We start from the raw sequence: 15,461 nt of genomic DNA on the forward strand, positions 1-15,461 counted from the left end.
CGGCTCCACTCTCATGAGATCAACATAAAACATTTGGAATTTCTACACTTCACGTTACTCCCAAAGTCGGGTCAATGACCGTTCAAGGTCTCTAGAATCTTAATTCATATTTATTCTTACTCAACACAAATTTATATGTTTATCATGTTCAATCATTAAAATGCACACAAATGCCCCCTTGAATTTCTGTTTCCACAAATAAAGTAAGTACCATCATCGCCTTTCACAGGTTAAGTCATTTGCAAACATGATTTCAACCGAGCAGCATCCTCGTCTTTCATAGTTTAGATAACTCGTCTTAAAAGACATCAAGTCCTAATTATGCACCTTATAAGATAACACACATAGAACAATGAAAATTTTCACATAATTAATTAATCTACTCATATCTTTGAATTCCCAAATCATATTCCTAGGCTAAAGGATATAGTTCTTAATTCTTAATCTAAGCATCCAATGATTTGTATCTTTTCTATTTAAGTTACCCCAGAGTTCCATTAATGTTTTACATGAATTCCTGGCTCCCCTTGTGCATCGCTATGCTGACTAGTATGGGACAATTACGATGCCACAATCTGCAAACTAAGCATGACATGCTCCATTAAGCATGATTGTACTCCACTGTGCAAGGGTGTACTACCCTATATTGGTGGAAAACAAAACTGTAAATTGAAAACAGAACATGGACGTACTTCCTTACTTGAAAACAGAGCACCAACGTGTTCATCTAAATTCGAGCACGCTCATCGCTCTAACTTGTTCAATTAAATCATAAAAAGTATTAAAACTTCTATCAAATTTAACCATATAAATTTGATTGTTTATTCTCGACCATTAAATATTTCTTATTTATGTTTTCTTTACTATTTATGTTTTCTTTACTGGACATGGATATTTTATTACTTATGAGATAGGAATATTTATTGGATCCTTAGTTTTTTTGTGTTTAATATTTAACATAATGTGAAATGGTAAAATGTTAGGTGACATCCATCACTGGATGTTGTATTACATCCCTTACAATACAATTTCCTTAATATATATATGAGAGAATATTTTTAAGAGTTATTTTTCTTTAGAACATTTTTAGAAATGCTTTAAATATATTATTTAATACAACTTTTTTACTTATCATATTTATCTAGAATTAACTTTTAATATTTTAAATAAATTATTAATAATTAAAAATAATATTATGTTACAATATAAAATATCTATTTTAAATCTAAAATATAATTTATAGATTTAAAATATTTATTTATACAAAATATAAATATAATTTATTATGAATTTTTGTTATATATAATAAATATTTAACATATAAAATATACATGTTAACATATTAGTTTATTTCAAAATTTAGAAAAATAAAAAGTACATAAATTAAAAATAGTGATTTAAAATATAAAATATGGAATATAAAGATTTTTTAAAATCATAATTAAAATTTACTTATTTTATAAAGAATAAAAATATATTATACTTAAAAAGAATTCGAAAAAAAAGATAATAAATATCCAATCCAAAGTGAGAATCACGTGTGACGCGCAGAACGCACGAGCGTGGGGGTTTGGCATTGTCCCTAGTCTCTACTCTCTAGTATATAGACTAGAAGGCGTCATAGTATTTTATTTATATTTATCATTTATGATAGCATTTCTATACATAACATCCAATTTCCCTCTCGCACTCTCAAAATCAAAAACCCTAACCTCTGTAGCTCTCACCGCAACGCCACCGATCCCCAATCCTCACTAATCCAAGGTGACTCGCTTTCCGCCAATTACACTCTTTATCGCTTCTTCAATCTAACTTATTTGTTTTCGACCACACAATTTCGATTTCTGTGACCCCCTCCCCCTTTTTCTATGATTTATCTTTTGTTCTTTCAACAATTTTAAATTTCTCGCTGAATCAGCTCTAGTGTGCTTTTCTGCTCAACACGGGTATTGTATTGGGCGCTAGGGCATGTGTAATAGTATTATTTTTTAAATTGTTACGTTGTTGCTTACTTTTCGATTTTTTCACTTGTCGCAGAAAGTAGAAAAGAAAAAAAAAATGAGTAGGCGCTCGAGCAGAACTGTCTACGTAGGGAATCTCCCTGGTGACATCCGTGAAAGAGAAGTTGAAGATTTGTTTCTGAAGGTGCCTTGATTTTTTAATTTGATTTTGGTTTTATATGTATTTTTATCTGAAATGTGATAGACGAGGGAGGTGGCTTACACCTCACTATATAAGGTTGTGAATGAATATTTTCGGGACACTATTTTTACATGTATTTGGAATTTAAAGTCGTTAGGTTGCTCGTTTCTATACCTACATTTTTCTTTCTTCTGCAATTTGAGGATTTCGTTTGGTTTTTTTTAGTATAGGCGGGGACTTATTCCATTTCAGACCCTGAGATTGTAAGCTATGGCTTTGCATATAATCGCTTTGGTGCTTCACTTTGTAATATGTCATTCACTTGTGGGGGAAAACAACTAAAGTGAATGATGTTTTGCAAGGTCAGGAGGGCAAATTTGGGCTAATGTGACCAATGCTTACAATCTCGGGACATAATTGGGCTTTACCCTAAGGTGGGTCAAATTTATAGTATAATAATGGATTGTAATTGCTGTACGCCCCCTTTGTGATATTGTAGGTTGGATGTGCTCCTGATGTGTACATACGACTGTTAATGATTTTCTGTTGTATCTATTATATGATTTATGTTTTGTGTAATTGTTTATTCTTACACTATCAGAGTTGTGATGTTTCTTGTTGTTTACTCATAAATTTCACTTTGTAGTATGGACACATTACACACATTGACCTAAAGGTTCCCCCAAGACCCCCAGGTTATGCGTTTGTAGAGGTGAGTTTGATGCCACTCAGTTTGTTATAAATTTCCTTTTTTTCCACCCTTTATCCTGATTGAGGACTGATTGTTGCAGTTTGAAGATGCTCAAGATGCTGAGGATGCAATTCGTGGGCGTGATGGCTATGATTTTGATGGTCACCGGTTACGGGTTGGTTATATCTTACATTTATACATTTATGATCTGTGATAGGTTTAACAAATTCTATCAGAATTGGAGAAAAAACAAGATGGCTGCAAATGAATTGCCAACATTGTTTAACTTGTAACTTTATAGGTGGAGCCTGCCCATGGTGGACGTGGTCATTCATCCTCAAGAGATCGATATAGTAGTCACAACAATGGCCGGGCTGGACGAGGTGTATCTAGGCGCTCTGAATATCGTGGTGTGTAGATATTTGGAATATCTATAGTATTTTAGGACTCTTTTTGGCATGCTTCTAAATTTTTTTGCATGATTTTGCAGTTCTAGTCACTGGATTGCCCTCTTCAGCATCCTGGCAGGATCTTAAGGTGAGCTCTTGGAGTTGCGTTCATTTTAGTTCTATCAGAATGTTTTTGGGGAGTTTATAGTATTGTCTCTAAATGATTTTCTTAAATGCAGGATCACATGCGTAAGGCAGGGGATGTTTGCTTTTCCCAAGTTTTTCATGATGGAAGAGGTATGGAACTTTTGGATGAAGTTTCTGGTTCTTGATTGTACCCTATTGTTTGGATGCTTTGTTATCAGCATCATATGATTCACAATATGATACATATGATTCATTTCATCATACAATTCACGATATGATACATACAATTTGATGCAAGTAGCTGACAATATGAATCGTTGAGTGAATTGTTTTGGTGCTTGAATCACACCATGAATTGCAAGAATCACTTGCTTGAGACAAATTGTGTGATTCTGGCACAGATGGGTTGCGCACCAAACTGGGTTGGGTTCTGAAAACCCTAGAAATGTTTTTATTTCCATGAAAAATTGTGAAAAAGTGATCACATAGGCCAGTTGTTTCCCTCCCATCAAACCCAGGGTAGCCCATTGTCTCCCTGTCACTTTTTCTATATATTCTTCCAGTTTTCTTTCTCTGATCTTCTTTTATCCTTCTTATAGAGGATATATATGTCCCATAAGTTAAACATGTTTTGAAATTCTTGTAGATTTTTTTGGTTATTTATCAGAATTTGCGCTTTTATGTGTCCATGTTAGTTGTATATGTTATGTTTTATTATTGATCATGAATCTTACAATTCAGAAAATAGACCCTCCGATTCACAATTTGAATTTTTGGATGTGCTAGTAGTTGAGCAGTTTTTAAACTGTTAGGTTATTTCTTTTGCCTCCCTTGTCCCTTCTTCTCTTGCCTTGGTTATCTTTATGAGAGTTGGCATTTGAGCCTGTACAAGGAGTCTGAGATTTTTGTTAGTTTTACTGTATATTGTCTGTGTGATTATTTGATGTATTATTATCGGTTTGCAGGTACTACTGGCATTGTGGATTACACAAATTATGATGATATGAAATATGCTGTGAGTTACTTGTTTATTACCTATATGGTTTTGTTCTTTTTTTTTTTTTTAAATGCCTAAATAACTTTCTGACTGTATTTTTCTTTACTGCAGATCAAGAAGCTTGATGACTCTGAATTCCGGAATGCATTTTCCAAGGGTTATGTTCGTGTATGGCCTGAATTTTGATGTTCTCAGAATTAATTGTTTTTTTTCTAGTGCATGCTACTTCTACTGATATATTTCTCTTTATATAGGTGAGGGAATATGATTCAAGGCGGGATTCCTCTAGAAGTCCTAGTCGTGGCCCATCCCATTCTAGAGGAAGAAGCTATAGCCGCAGTCGTAGCCGTAGCCGTAGTTACAGTCGGGGTCGGAGCCAAAGGTCTATGCGATATGTATCTTAAAAATTAAAAATCATTCCATTTATTAAGATTCATTGTTAACCTGTTGATCTTTTCTGAATCAATTTCTTAATCACTGTGCAGCAAATCTCCAAAGGGTAAATCTTCACAGCGTTCACCTGCTAAATCTAAATCTCCATCAAGATCTCCCTCTCGATCTCGCTCAAGATCAAAGTCCCGTTCATTATCAGGGTATGAAATGTTTTGAATGGTCATAATTTTTTTGTCTAGTACTACTTGTCTGGTGACTTATCGATCAAATTATTTTTTATTGAGAAAATTATTTGGTATCTTGATGTATGGTTGACCCACCTTTACACTTCACTCATCTGTTTAGAGTATCTTTAGCCTCTCCAGTATGTGCAGGGATGGAAAGTGCCCACCAGAAGAGGCATTTTAATAGATTGCACGTGGATGACTTGGGGAATTATGAATACTGATAATGAATAGGAGAGGATTAAATAGAGATTCAATTTAATAGATTCAGGCGTCTTTTATAGCAATCATTTAGTATGAACAAACTTAATTTCATTTTATTTGTCCTGGTGAAGTCGATTGTTGTACTGTCTGTTGTTTTTGTTGATAGGCATCAAAGCCTGGAACTTGTTTTATTTAATACCTTTCCATGAAAATGAAAGTCATAGAAAATCTTGCTTCTAAATAAATTGTTATTTATCATTTTTTCTCTATGAACTTCGGATTTGATCATGTTTCCTGACACAAAACTGTTGCTCTCGTCACATCCCCTCCCTTGTCTAATTTTTTTCCCGAGCGGAACTTGGTAAAACTTGCCTCGATGTCGGAGTGTTCTCTCAGTTTCCTTTTGTTTTTGTGAAGATTCCTTCGTGTTTTTTTCTTAGATATGGAAACTTGCAGCATACTGGAAATTGGAAATTAGGAACTTGGTGGGATTTGGTTCAATTGCCTGCAACTCATTTTGTTGTGGAGGTATGATATTTTTTAGAATGGGCGACTTTGGATACCTTCACAGTACATCTATTCTAATACTTTTAGCATGTAAATGTCCATGGGTGCTAGATTGGGAACAAAGGAGATCATGGATTGCCATTTTAGAGCTGCATTGTGTATAAAGGCAATTGGGATTTGAAAATCACCACCAATGAGCATAGGGACAATTTCATTTCAATTGTGGGCTCCAAGATTTGCCAAGTCAATAGGATGCACTATCTGGATTCTCTGGATTTTGTGGTGCAGTAGGGAAGATTTCTTTTCTCCAGTCAATCGGAGCCTTAGCATGTCACCTGATATGGTCTATTTTTATTTGCTTTTCATCATTCTTGCATAATGTCTGTTACTTTTCCATTTTTAGTCTTCTACTTTGTTAGTCTGTTTTTTATTTTATGATGCTTGTTTTTACCTCTCTTGGACATGTTAACTGTGACATGGGAGAGGCATCAAGGCTGTTGGATCACTATGATAAGGGAACTTGTGGATTTTAAATTCTGTTGTTTGTGGAACTTTTGCAGATCACGGTCCAGGTCCAGGTCTCCATTGCCTCCGGTGAGTAAACTTTAAAAAACTTTGATTGAACATTATTATACTGCATATGTCTTGTCTCCACCGAGTCAGATGTTGTGATTTGCAAAAAAGAATGGGGTTGCTTGGTTTTTTTATTTCAAGCCATGTAAAATGACAAAGAAAAATGCTAGATGGTCCGATATAACGTTCCGAAACCTCTTCCGAATTATTAAAAAACTGATTTAAATAATAAAATATTAAATTAAATAATTATTTTATAATAAATTTATTAAAAAATAATAATACTTTAACCATTCGGAATTTTGTTCGGTGGATATAGCGTCTTTGAATGACAAAACATGTGGCTTTAAACATGTTGAATACTTTTGTGTGGAATTACTGTTGGGTATGGTGTAGATAGTGCATTAGAAAAGCATATTTGAAGCTTTAAGCACAGTTTTGGTACACTTAGCCATCTTTTCACCTCCCCAATTAATGGTGTTCTTTGCCTTTGGCAGCGTAACAAGAGCCCCAAAAAGGGCAGTGCTAGCAGGAGTCCTAGTAGGAGCAGGAGCAGGAGCAAGAGTTTGTCTCGGTCTCTGTCCTAAACTCTGATTTCATTTTGCCTTTGACTTCCATTTTATTTTTTTTGGGTGTTACATTTATGCTAAAACCTGTTTGGGCCTTGGTCTGGCAGGTGAGCTCTGATTGTTGCAATTGATGCAGTTGTGGGTGATGGAGAGTGCTACTAAGTTTTTCTAGTAAAATTGACATTAGCCAAGAAAAACGCTCATTTGGGTTTTATGATGTTTGAACTCATTGGAATTGAACTCGAAACTCCTACCTATTGGCGCCTTAATTTTAATATTGAGGATTTTAGTATTGAGGATTTGATGGACCCTAGATTTATGTAAGACTGTCGAATGCCAAACATTAGCATTTTGGATCATTACGCTGGTTCATTTGATATTGCCCTGGTACATTATTATAATTATAGTTCGGTGTATGAGTTATTTGTATGTTAACATTTATTGCTAGAAATATGAATAATGTAGAGTAGTAAGTTTTATTGATTTCTTAAAATTAATAATTAAAGACATCCGAAACCCTTTTATATTATAATGAGAAATGTTATGAACATGTTTTTTGAAATATTTTCCCAACATAAAATCCATACATAATTATACATAACTATCTTATGATTTTATATTTATAATAAAATCCATACATGATTATAGTGATTCGCACGGTGGGAGACTTGTTAGTCTTTCCCACCCTAGAACTGGTGTCAAGTCGAATTAAAAGTAGGGAACGTTGAGTGACTAGTGATCTAAATCCTGACGAAACATCATTGGTGGTGGTTGGCCTGTCCTCCTTGTGTGGTTCTGCTTTATCTTCATTTCATGTCATGTCATTGATAGAGATAGATATAACCCTTCATCACTCCTGGTCCCCATTCTTTTTACCTTCCATTATTTCTATTTCTGTTACTCAATTCATCTACTTCTTTCTCTCTTGCCACATTTTTTCATTTTCCTGTAAAATAAATATATACATAAACTTGTGTTCACAAGACACACAAGTGTGTGATGTCTCTTGCGATTTTTGTGCTTCGTTTCCATTCGCCACTTTTTTCATTCTTGTAATTCATCCCTTTTGGACCATTTATTTTTTATTTTTTATAATTGTGTTATTCTCAAGTTTATCGTGCAAAAAAACAGAGTAGCCTCATGAGAAAATCTGTTAGGATTACGGTGAAATTGAGGAAATAAAAACAAATAATAATCTCTTGTAACGCAAAAAGTTCATCCAAATTGCTACAATCTCTTTTTTATGCGTTAAGTTTGTGTACAATTGCATCATTTGGCTTTTTCTTTAATAATTTTCCTAAATTCTTTGGACAAATACTTACGAATGTGTGGATCACACATGAAGTTATCTATCTGCAAGGTTTTTTTTTTTTTTTTTTTTTTTTAAAGTCTGAAATAGTATTTAATATTCAATTTCATGACTAAGATAAGTTAATTACTTCGACTGAAAGTTAGTTAACGTTGCTTGCCTTAAAATTTTAGTGTAACATTGAAATAACTGCGGAAACACTAGTTACATGCATTATTTATTTTCATTTTAGATGGAGTGTCTCTCAACGGAGATAATGAGATAAATAAAACTTTTATAAATGATAAAATTTTGTGTTTTTAAATATTTATATTACATAGACCTGAACTTTTTAAGTATATTATGAGAGTGGGTATGGGTAAAAATAAAGTAATCTTAACAAATCAATTTAATTTTTCTTGTTAAACACATATCAAGTAAGAATGGGAGATACGAAAATTTAATTTTAACATTTTAATCCCAGGTAACTACAATTAACTTCTCTCTCTCTCTCTCTTATTTTTTTTAAAATTATATATATATATATATATATATATATATATATATATATATATATATATATATATATATATCCTTGTTTGATATAATTGTATGCATGTTTCTATCAATGAATGTATTAAAGGTATTAATTGAATGTTTAATATATTTTAGTAAATATTTTTTTTATAAGTAATCATTAAATAATTTGTGTTCTTATTTAATTATGTATTTCATAAATATTATATTTAATATTTATATTTATGACCCTGGTTAGTATGTATCATATGCTGATATGCATAATGTATACAAGTAATTTAAAATTTAAATAATCTTTTAATGTGAAAAAGGATATCAATAATGTTATTCTTGTTATTTTTTTGGAACAATGCTATTCTTCGTTTTATGTTATTTTTTTTTCAATTTTTTTTATATAGATGACAAAACTATTACAAGAATCAGAATCAAAATTTTATTCAAATAATCTGTTCACTTACTTGCACAGTACAAAAATAATATTAAAATTCAATAGTAAATAAGTATTAAATTAAATCTTTAAGTTTAGTTAAAAAAATTCATGTTGGTACTTATTTAAAAGAGATAACACCAAGATACTTTTTGGTAATTTATAATAAAATCAGAAAAATCAAAATAATTAATTAATTTTATAAAAATTTATTATAATATACCCATTTCAACCTTATATCTTATCACTAAATTATTATGAGAAATATCTCCATACTAATACCAATAAATATAACAAATGATAATAGAAGAATTTAAGAAATGAGGAAAAAAATATTTACTTTATTTTTCAGATTCTTTTTAATTACTGAGAAAAATACATGTATTCACAATAATAAAGAAAATAAAATAAAATAAATGTTCATAGAAATTATAAAGTGCTATCTTATAAAAATTATCAGACTGTATTATTATATATATAAAGCAAGTAGGATGACGTAAACGCAAAAGGCAAAAGCAATTAAATATTAATTTAATAGGGGGTTTTTAATTTTTATGGTGGTGACTGGTGATTGGCATGTCTCAGATAATTTAATAATGGAATGGTGAGGCAAAGCAAAGGAGAGAGAGAGAGAAAGAGATGGGTAGTAGTAGTAGGGAAGAGAAAAACGTGTTTTCGGAACTGACCGACGACATCGTTTTGAACATCTTCTTCAACCTGGAAGAGGATCCTCGCCACTGGGCACGCCTGGCCTGCGTCTGCACCAAATTCTCCGCCCTCATCCGGGACTTCTGCTGGAAGACCAAGTGCTCCGGCACCATCCCCTCCGACCTCCTCTCCGCCGCAGATCCCCCTCTCTCCCTCCACAAGCTCTCCGTCTGCTGCCCCGGCCTCCGCCACGCCGGCCTCCTCTTCGACACCTCCGATTTCGGCCTGGAACGCGACCTCGGCCCCGACACTCCCTCTCCCTCTCCCTCTCCCTCCGACCCTCCGCCACCGCCCGCACCTCCTCAGTCGCACGATTCCAACTCCTCCTGCTGGTCCCTCTTCGATGACCTCTACTACGACACGCTCTACGACGCCTCCGAGTCCGATGCGCCGCGATTCGCGGAAACGGTTAGCGAGGGCGTGGTTTCCGTGGGCGCGTGCAAGAGGCGGAAGGTGTCCCGCGCGTGGAGGTCGCACCTGGCGTCGGGGAGCTGGAGCCTGAGCCGCGAGCAGGGGAGCAAGCTCCTGGCGCGGCAGTTCCGCGACGACTGCCTGTACGTGTGCGACTGGCCCGGCTGCGTCCACAAGGAGGAGAAGCGCAAGTACCGCCTCTTCCGAGGGGTTTTCAAGAACTTCAAGCGCACTAGGGTTTGGAGAACCATTCACGATGGTAACAAGATGAAGCTTGATTTGCCCTGCGCCTTTTGTGCCTGCATGTTCACCTGGGATCTCCACTCCGCCTTTTGCTTGAGGCGCGGCTTTGGCTTCCACGACGACGGCGAGCCTGTCGTTCGGGCTTACGTTTGTGAGAACGGTCACGTTTCCGGCGCCTGGACCGATGTTCCCTTGTACACTTAATTTCCATTCCATTTTTATGTATTTTTCGTCTACTTTCCATCTTCACTACTTGTTCTTTTCTTCATTATTTTCGAATATTATTACTTTAAATGTTCACGCGTATGAGCTCATTAGTCATTGCGGAGATCCACCACTGTGTTGCTAATGCTCGGACGATGCCAATTATTCGTGATGTTGTTGTCGGATAATCTTCGCACACACTATCACACCGAATTCACTCGGACCCTTTTCTCACTTGAACATCCCTAATGGTGCTTTTCTTTCGTTTTTTTTTTTATTGCTTTATTTGTGCTTTTTACATGGCTTACATTAAGACACGTCACTCTTGCTTCTTTAGTCACTTTGTGTGGAGAAAAAACTCACTCTAACTTTCTTCTGTTTTAGACTTTTTAGATTGGATGAATCTTATACTTGTCCTACAATTTAGTGTCATTTGTTATGTGTAGGAGTATCTTATCTTATCTCTGTGATAGCTGTATTATGGACTGTGGAGCCACTGAACATTGCCTAATAAAATAATAATTTAACGTGACAGTTTTACAAACTTATAAAATAATCAATTCAAACTCATTTCTGTTATGACAATTTGCTGTAAACTGGTAATCAAATCTGTTATATGTTAGTTCGTCTTTTGTTTGTTATGTATAGCCATCTTTGTAGCTATATAAAACATTGTTTTTTGAATATAATAGCAGTGAAATATTACAACAATTTTAACTTTGTTTTCCTTTTGGATCCTAACTTTTTTGGCATTAGAGGAGGCCTGAGAAGAAAGTGAGTTGCATACGAATGTGTGATAGAGAAAATGTCGAATGCAAATGATAGTTTTGTGCAACCAACAATTCCTCACTAAGATGGTCTAGATGACCGTTGGAGTATGTTGATGGAAAACTTCCTAAGATCCAAGGAGTATTGGAGCTTTGTGGAAGTGAGGTTTGAAGATTCAGAAAAGGAAATCGTAATGGTTGGACATCAACGAAAGAAACATTACGAGACGAAATCAAAAGATTTGCAGGTCAAGAACTAGTTTTTCCAAGCCGTAGATAGGACAATCTTGGAAAAGAATACATCAATGAGATATGGGATCTGATGAAAAGAAAATAAGAGGACAATGCAAGAGTAAAAATGTCAATTCTTCAAGGCTTAAGGAAATAATTTAAGATTCTTGAGATGAAATCAGCCGAGAGAGTAACTAACTACTTCTCTTGAGTTATGAGTACGACCAATAAGATGAGAACTTAAGGGAAACAAATGAAGGATATAATCATAATAGAGAAGATTTTGAGGTCCTTAGCTAACAGATTCAATTACATAGTTTGCTCAGTTGAGAGTCTAAAAATACTAAAGAGCGGGACATGGGAACTCATTGATTTTCTAGCTAGAGCAAAGAAGATAGAAGTTATATGGATCTACAAGACTAAGTTGAATGAGATTGGTCAAGTGGATAAGTATAAGGCAAAGTTAGAAGTCAAAGGTTACACTCAACAACATAAGGTGGACTATACAAATGTGTTTGCTCCAGTAAGCAAAATGGATACTATGAGGATGATAATAGCTATTACAATAAATTGAGGATGTAAATTGTTTCAACTTGATGTGAAATCAGCTTTTTTGTATGACACTCTAACCGAGGATGTATATGTGGAGCATTCAAAAGGTTATGAACATAAGGGATATGAGAATAAGGTTTACAAGCTTCACAAGGCTTTGTGTAGGCTGAAACAAGCCCTAAAGCATGGTTTTGTTGAATTGGGTCATACTACATTAGTGTGGGATTCACAAAAAGCAATAATAAGCAAACATTATTCTTGAAGTACTCCTCAAATGGAAGGATTTAATTGTTAGTGTGTATATTGATGATCTTGTATACAAGAATAATGATGAGTACTTAATGAGTACCTTCAAGAGCTTAATGAAGGAGTTTGATATGAGAGATCTTGGCATAATGAGATTCTTGCTTGGAATTGAAATTTTACAAAAGGAAGATGAGATCTATATATCAAAGTAAGTATGCCTTAGATGTGTTGAAGAGGTTTGACATGTCTAATAGGAGTGTTGTAAAAACTGGATCAAACCGGCTGATCAGACCGGTTGAAACGGGAATCGGTAGTTCAGCCGGTCCAAACCTTAAGTTAGATCGGTTATGCATTTGACTCATTTCAAACCGAATTGAACTGGTCAATTTTCTGGTCCGACCAGTGAACCGATGGGTCAAACCAGTTCAACCACAATTTTTTTTTTTTTTTTTAAGGGACCACAAACCACAAAAATAACAATGAGAATTGAATCTTTTAATACACTTTTTTCCTTCTTTTTATCAAAAGAAAGTTCCATCATTTCATTAATAATAAGATTGTCAACACATGTAAGCGAAAAAAAAAAAATCAAAACCATTGAGTCAATACACTTTTTTTTCCTTAATACATACTTTTTCAATGGTTATAACTTATTAGAAAACATAAAATCATAAAAGATTATATGTTCGAAGAGTGTGTAAGATATATAATTTGTTACCGTATTTCTCAACATGCTCGTAAACTTAATACCAGAAAAAAGCAAGCCTATTTTAATGCTTCGGAATCACAAGTTATAGGCGCAGAACAATAACATTAATAAAAATTTCTCATGAACAAAATAAACCAAGCACCACCAGGTGGCGGGGAAGGGAAAAAGTACTGTGCTTACTTACATTATTTGTCGATTCTAACTTTGAAAATAAAAAAGTAAAACCTTAAAGCATAAAGTCAGCGAGGCATGGTGCAAACGATATGCTATGAATTTTTAAGAACATTTATTTTCCTTTTGGCTGAAAAGATTTATGTTCATTGCTTTAATGCCGCTATTTAATCACAGCCAACAAGATCAGTGTTTGGGCTTTGGCTTCTTCACGATCATGACACTGCAGTGTGCATGATGAGCACAATAGTCACTTACACTACCTAAAACCGCCCTGCAAAATAAAGATAGTGTCAAAGCGAAGATGGATTAAGATATTTTGAAGTGAAGATTTGACTCTTATAATCGTCATAATATAACAAAATACTAATTCACAACTAAAATAGAAAACGAGCAAAAGAAGAACAAAATAGGCAACGCACAAAAAGAAAGAACTTCACTAAATATAAAAAAATTACAACACTTTTCTCTAAACTCTAAAAGAGAACATACTCTTATTAAAAAATTGGAGAATATCACTGCTAAGAAAAACTGTCTCAAAGTAGACTAATTAAAGAGAATATGTAAAGAAAGGAGAATGACCTACAACATTAGTACATTACAAAGAAATAGAAAGATAACTAGGACTAGAATGAACGCGTACCTTTTTAGAGCCCCATAACCATGACTACCCACAACTAACACTGAAGCATGGTGCTTCTCAACAGCTTCACAGAGAACATTTCTAGGATCACCTTCCACCACGTCCACTACTACGTCATTTACCTGTTTAATTTAGCCATCACATAATAATTTAATAAATACATAGTTTTACACAGCCACACAGTATATAGAATTTTAATGTTCTTCAACATAAAAAATATGAAGTTAAATGATATAGCGTCATATCCTATATATCTGCATTTTTTTTTCTTTTTCTTTTCTTTTTCCCTCAAACTGGAAAAGAAAAAAAGGCAAATCAAATTTTCTTAGAAAGATGGGTGCAACATTCAGCAATTTTCAGTATCTTTTTATATCCCCAAAAGAAGAAAATGTTTACTCGAATCCAATATTAAACGAAGACAAAATCAAGTATAGGTAGTGCTATTTCTACCACTTTGCAGCTTTGAGCATGATGCATCGTTATCAAATGCATGTCACGTTCAAACTATTAAAACTGAAACAACATATATAGTTCTAATACATCTAATACGAGTGTGTGGTATGCATGCATACATAAAATACGTGGTGGTGCATAGAAAAGGTTGAAAAGCATGGAAATTTAAGAAATAGAATTTGATAGGTAGCATGAAATGAAATAGCATACAGATTTGTTCTTGCATATTTCTTTAGCATTGTCGGTGATTTTGGCCGCGGTTCTTTTCAAATCAGCATCGACAATAGGTAAGACCTCAGCAGCACCTGGAAGAGATGATGGTGAATTAGGAATGAAAAAATAATAATAAGAAAAGAAGAGTTAGCAATTAGCGGTTACCAGGGCCAACAAAACCGACAGAAGCGGAAACAGTAGGTTTGGCATGACAAAGAACAAGCTTGAAGGTAGAATTGGAAGCAGGGGATAGCAAGTGATCGAGAGTCCAATGGAGAGCGTAGAGGCTAAACTCGCTGTCGTCGACTCCAACCACCATCACTTGCTTCTCTGACACATTCGTCGCCATTCCTCTTCCTCCTAAGATTCTCTCTCTCTCTTCCCACTACTGTTGGAGTTATTGAGAATACTAAACTACTTTACTTGGTCCGAATTTATTCACATTCCAATTTCCAAGCTAGCGTTGAATAGAAGCCTAAAACTACAGGACTATTTCAATGGCCTTCCTCGATCCTACTATTCGCGATTCTCTTCTATCTCTTTCCAGACTTTACTAGGTCCATCACAAACCTAAACCAACCACGTAATTCTTTTCTTCCTTTTTTTCTCCGAATGGGTCATAAATTCTTTAGCCTTTGTTGATGCCAAGATTCATCTTGCAAGGACAGGAAAAAAACACAACTAAATTTTCTATTTCTGCAAAATATTCTTTAAATTAACGCATTTAAAAATTAATAATTAATTGTTTTGATGCTTTTATTTAATTGTATGTAATTTCATTATTAAAATAAAATACACAAAGGCACTTTAGCCCTCCTTTGA

The 15,461-nt window shown here is 34.4% G+C and overlaps 3 protein-coding genes across 7 annotated transcripts; 2 read left to right on the forward strand and 1 right to left on the reverse strand.

The window, feature by feature from the left end:
* Positions 1 to 1,606: 1,606 nt before the first annotated feature.
* LOC109812227 (serine/arginine-rich splicing factor SR30) lies at positions 1,607 to 7,252 on the forward strand. 5 transcript variants are annotated; one of them, XR_014427555.1, is made up of 16 exons: positions 1,607 to 1,764; positions 2,038 to 2,145; positions 2,789 to 2,854; positions 2,934 to 3,008; positions 3,135 to 3,243; positions 3,324 to 3,370; positions 3,462 to 3,519; positions 4,335 to 4,384; positions 4,478 to 4,534; positions 4,621 to 4,748; positions 4,852 to 4,959; positions 5,605 to 5,715; positions 5,806 to 6,037; positions 6,255 to 6,288; positions 6,765 to 6,841; positions 6,944 to 7,252. XR_014427555.1 is itself a non-coding variant. In XM_020376147.3 (14 exons), exons 2-14 carry the CDS (start codon positions 2,059 to 2,061, stop codon positions 6,945 to 6,947), a joined length of 900 nt encoding a protein of 299 aa, XP_020231736.1. In that variant the 5' UTR covers positions 1,607 to 1,764; positions 2,038 to 2,058; the 3' UTR covers positions 6,948 to 7,252. The 5 variants fall into 5 exon arrangements, 2 of the variants coding, with proteins under 2 accessions (XP_020231736.1, XP_082915197.1); XR_003805364.2 differs by having other exon boundaries at positions 5,628 to 5,715; XR_014427556.1 differs by having other exon boundaries at positions 5,644 to 5,715.
* Positions 7,253 to 9,621: 2,369 nt separating this feature from the next.
* On the forward strand, positions 9,622 to 10,771 carry EID1 (F-box family protein). The gene has a single exon (XM_020376146.3). The coding sequence runs from the start codon at positions 9,728 to 9,730 to the stop codon at positions 10,652 to 10,654; it is 927 nt and encodes a 308-aa protein (XP_020231735.1). The 5' UTR covers positions 9,622 to 9,727; the 3' UTR covers positions 10,655 to 10,771.
* A 2,470-nt stretch (positions 10,772 to 13,241) lies between these two features.
* Positions 13,242 to 15,131, reverse strand: LOC109812235 (Adenine nucleotide alpha hydrolases-like superfamily protein). The gene is made up of 4 exons (XM_020376157.3): positions 14,805 to 15,131; positions 14,637 to 14,731; positions 13,974 to 14,095; positions 13,242 to 13,604 (listed from the first exon to the last, which is right to left on the reverse strand). Exons 1-4 carry the CDS (start codon positions 14,986 to 14,988, stop codon positions 13,517 to 13,519), a joined length of 489 nt encoding a protein of 162 aa, XP_020231746.1. The 5' UTR covers positions 14,989 to 15,131; the 3' UTR covers positions 13,242 to 13,516.
* Between the last annotated feature and the right edge of the window lie 330 nt (positions 15,132 to 15,461).

Source organism: Cajanus cajan, chromosome 6, assembly GCF_000230855.2.
Source record: "Cajanus cajan strain Asha chromosome 6, NIPB_CcT2T_4, whole genome shotgun sequence".
Classification (NCBI taxonomy): Eukaryota; Viridiplantae; Streptophyta; class Magnoliopsida; order Fabales; family Fabaceae; genus Cajanus; species Cajanus cajan.

Coding starts and splice junctions, on each gene's coding strand:
- LOC109812227 (XM_083059071.1), top strand. CDS start 2,059: ATGAGTAGGCGCTCGAGCAGAACTGTCTACGTAGGGAATCTCCCTGGT. Junction 4,535..4,620: donor TTTCCAAGGGTTATGTTCGT/GTATGGCCTGAA, acceptor CTCTTTATATAG/GTGAGGGAATATGATTCAAG. Junction 5,716..5,805: donor CAACTCATTTTGTTGTGGAG/GTATGATATTTT, acceptor CATGGGTGCTAG/ATTGGGAACAAAGGAGATCA.
- EID1 (XM_020376146.3), top strand. CDS start 9,728: ATGGGTAGTAGTAGTAGGGAAGAGAAAAACGTGTTTTCGGAACTGACC.
- LOC109812235 (XM_020376157.3), bottom strand. CDS start 14,988: ATGGCGACGAATGTGTCAGAGAAGCAAGTGATGGTGGTTGGAGTCGAC. Junction 14,096..14,636: donor AAATATGCAAGAACAAATCT/GTATGCTATTTC, acceptor TAAATTAAACAG/GTAAATGACGTAGTAGTGGA. Junction 13,605..13,973: donor GGTTATGGGGCTCTAAAAAG/GTACGCGTTCAT, acceptor TTTATTTTGCAG/GGCGGTTTTAGGTAGTGTAA.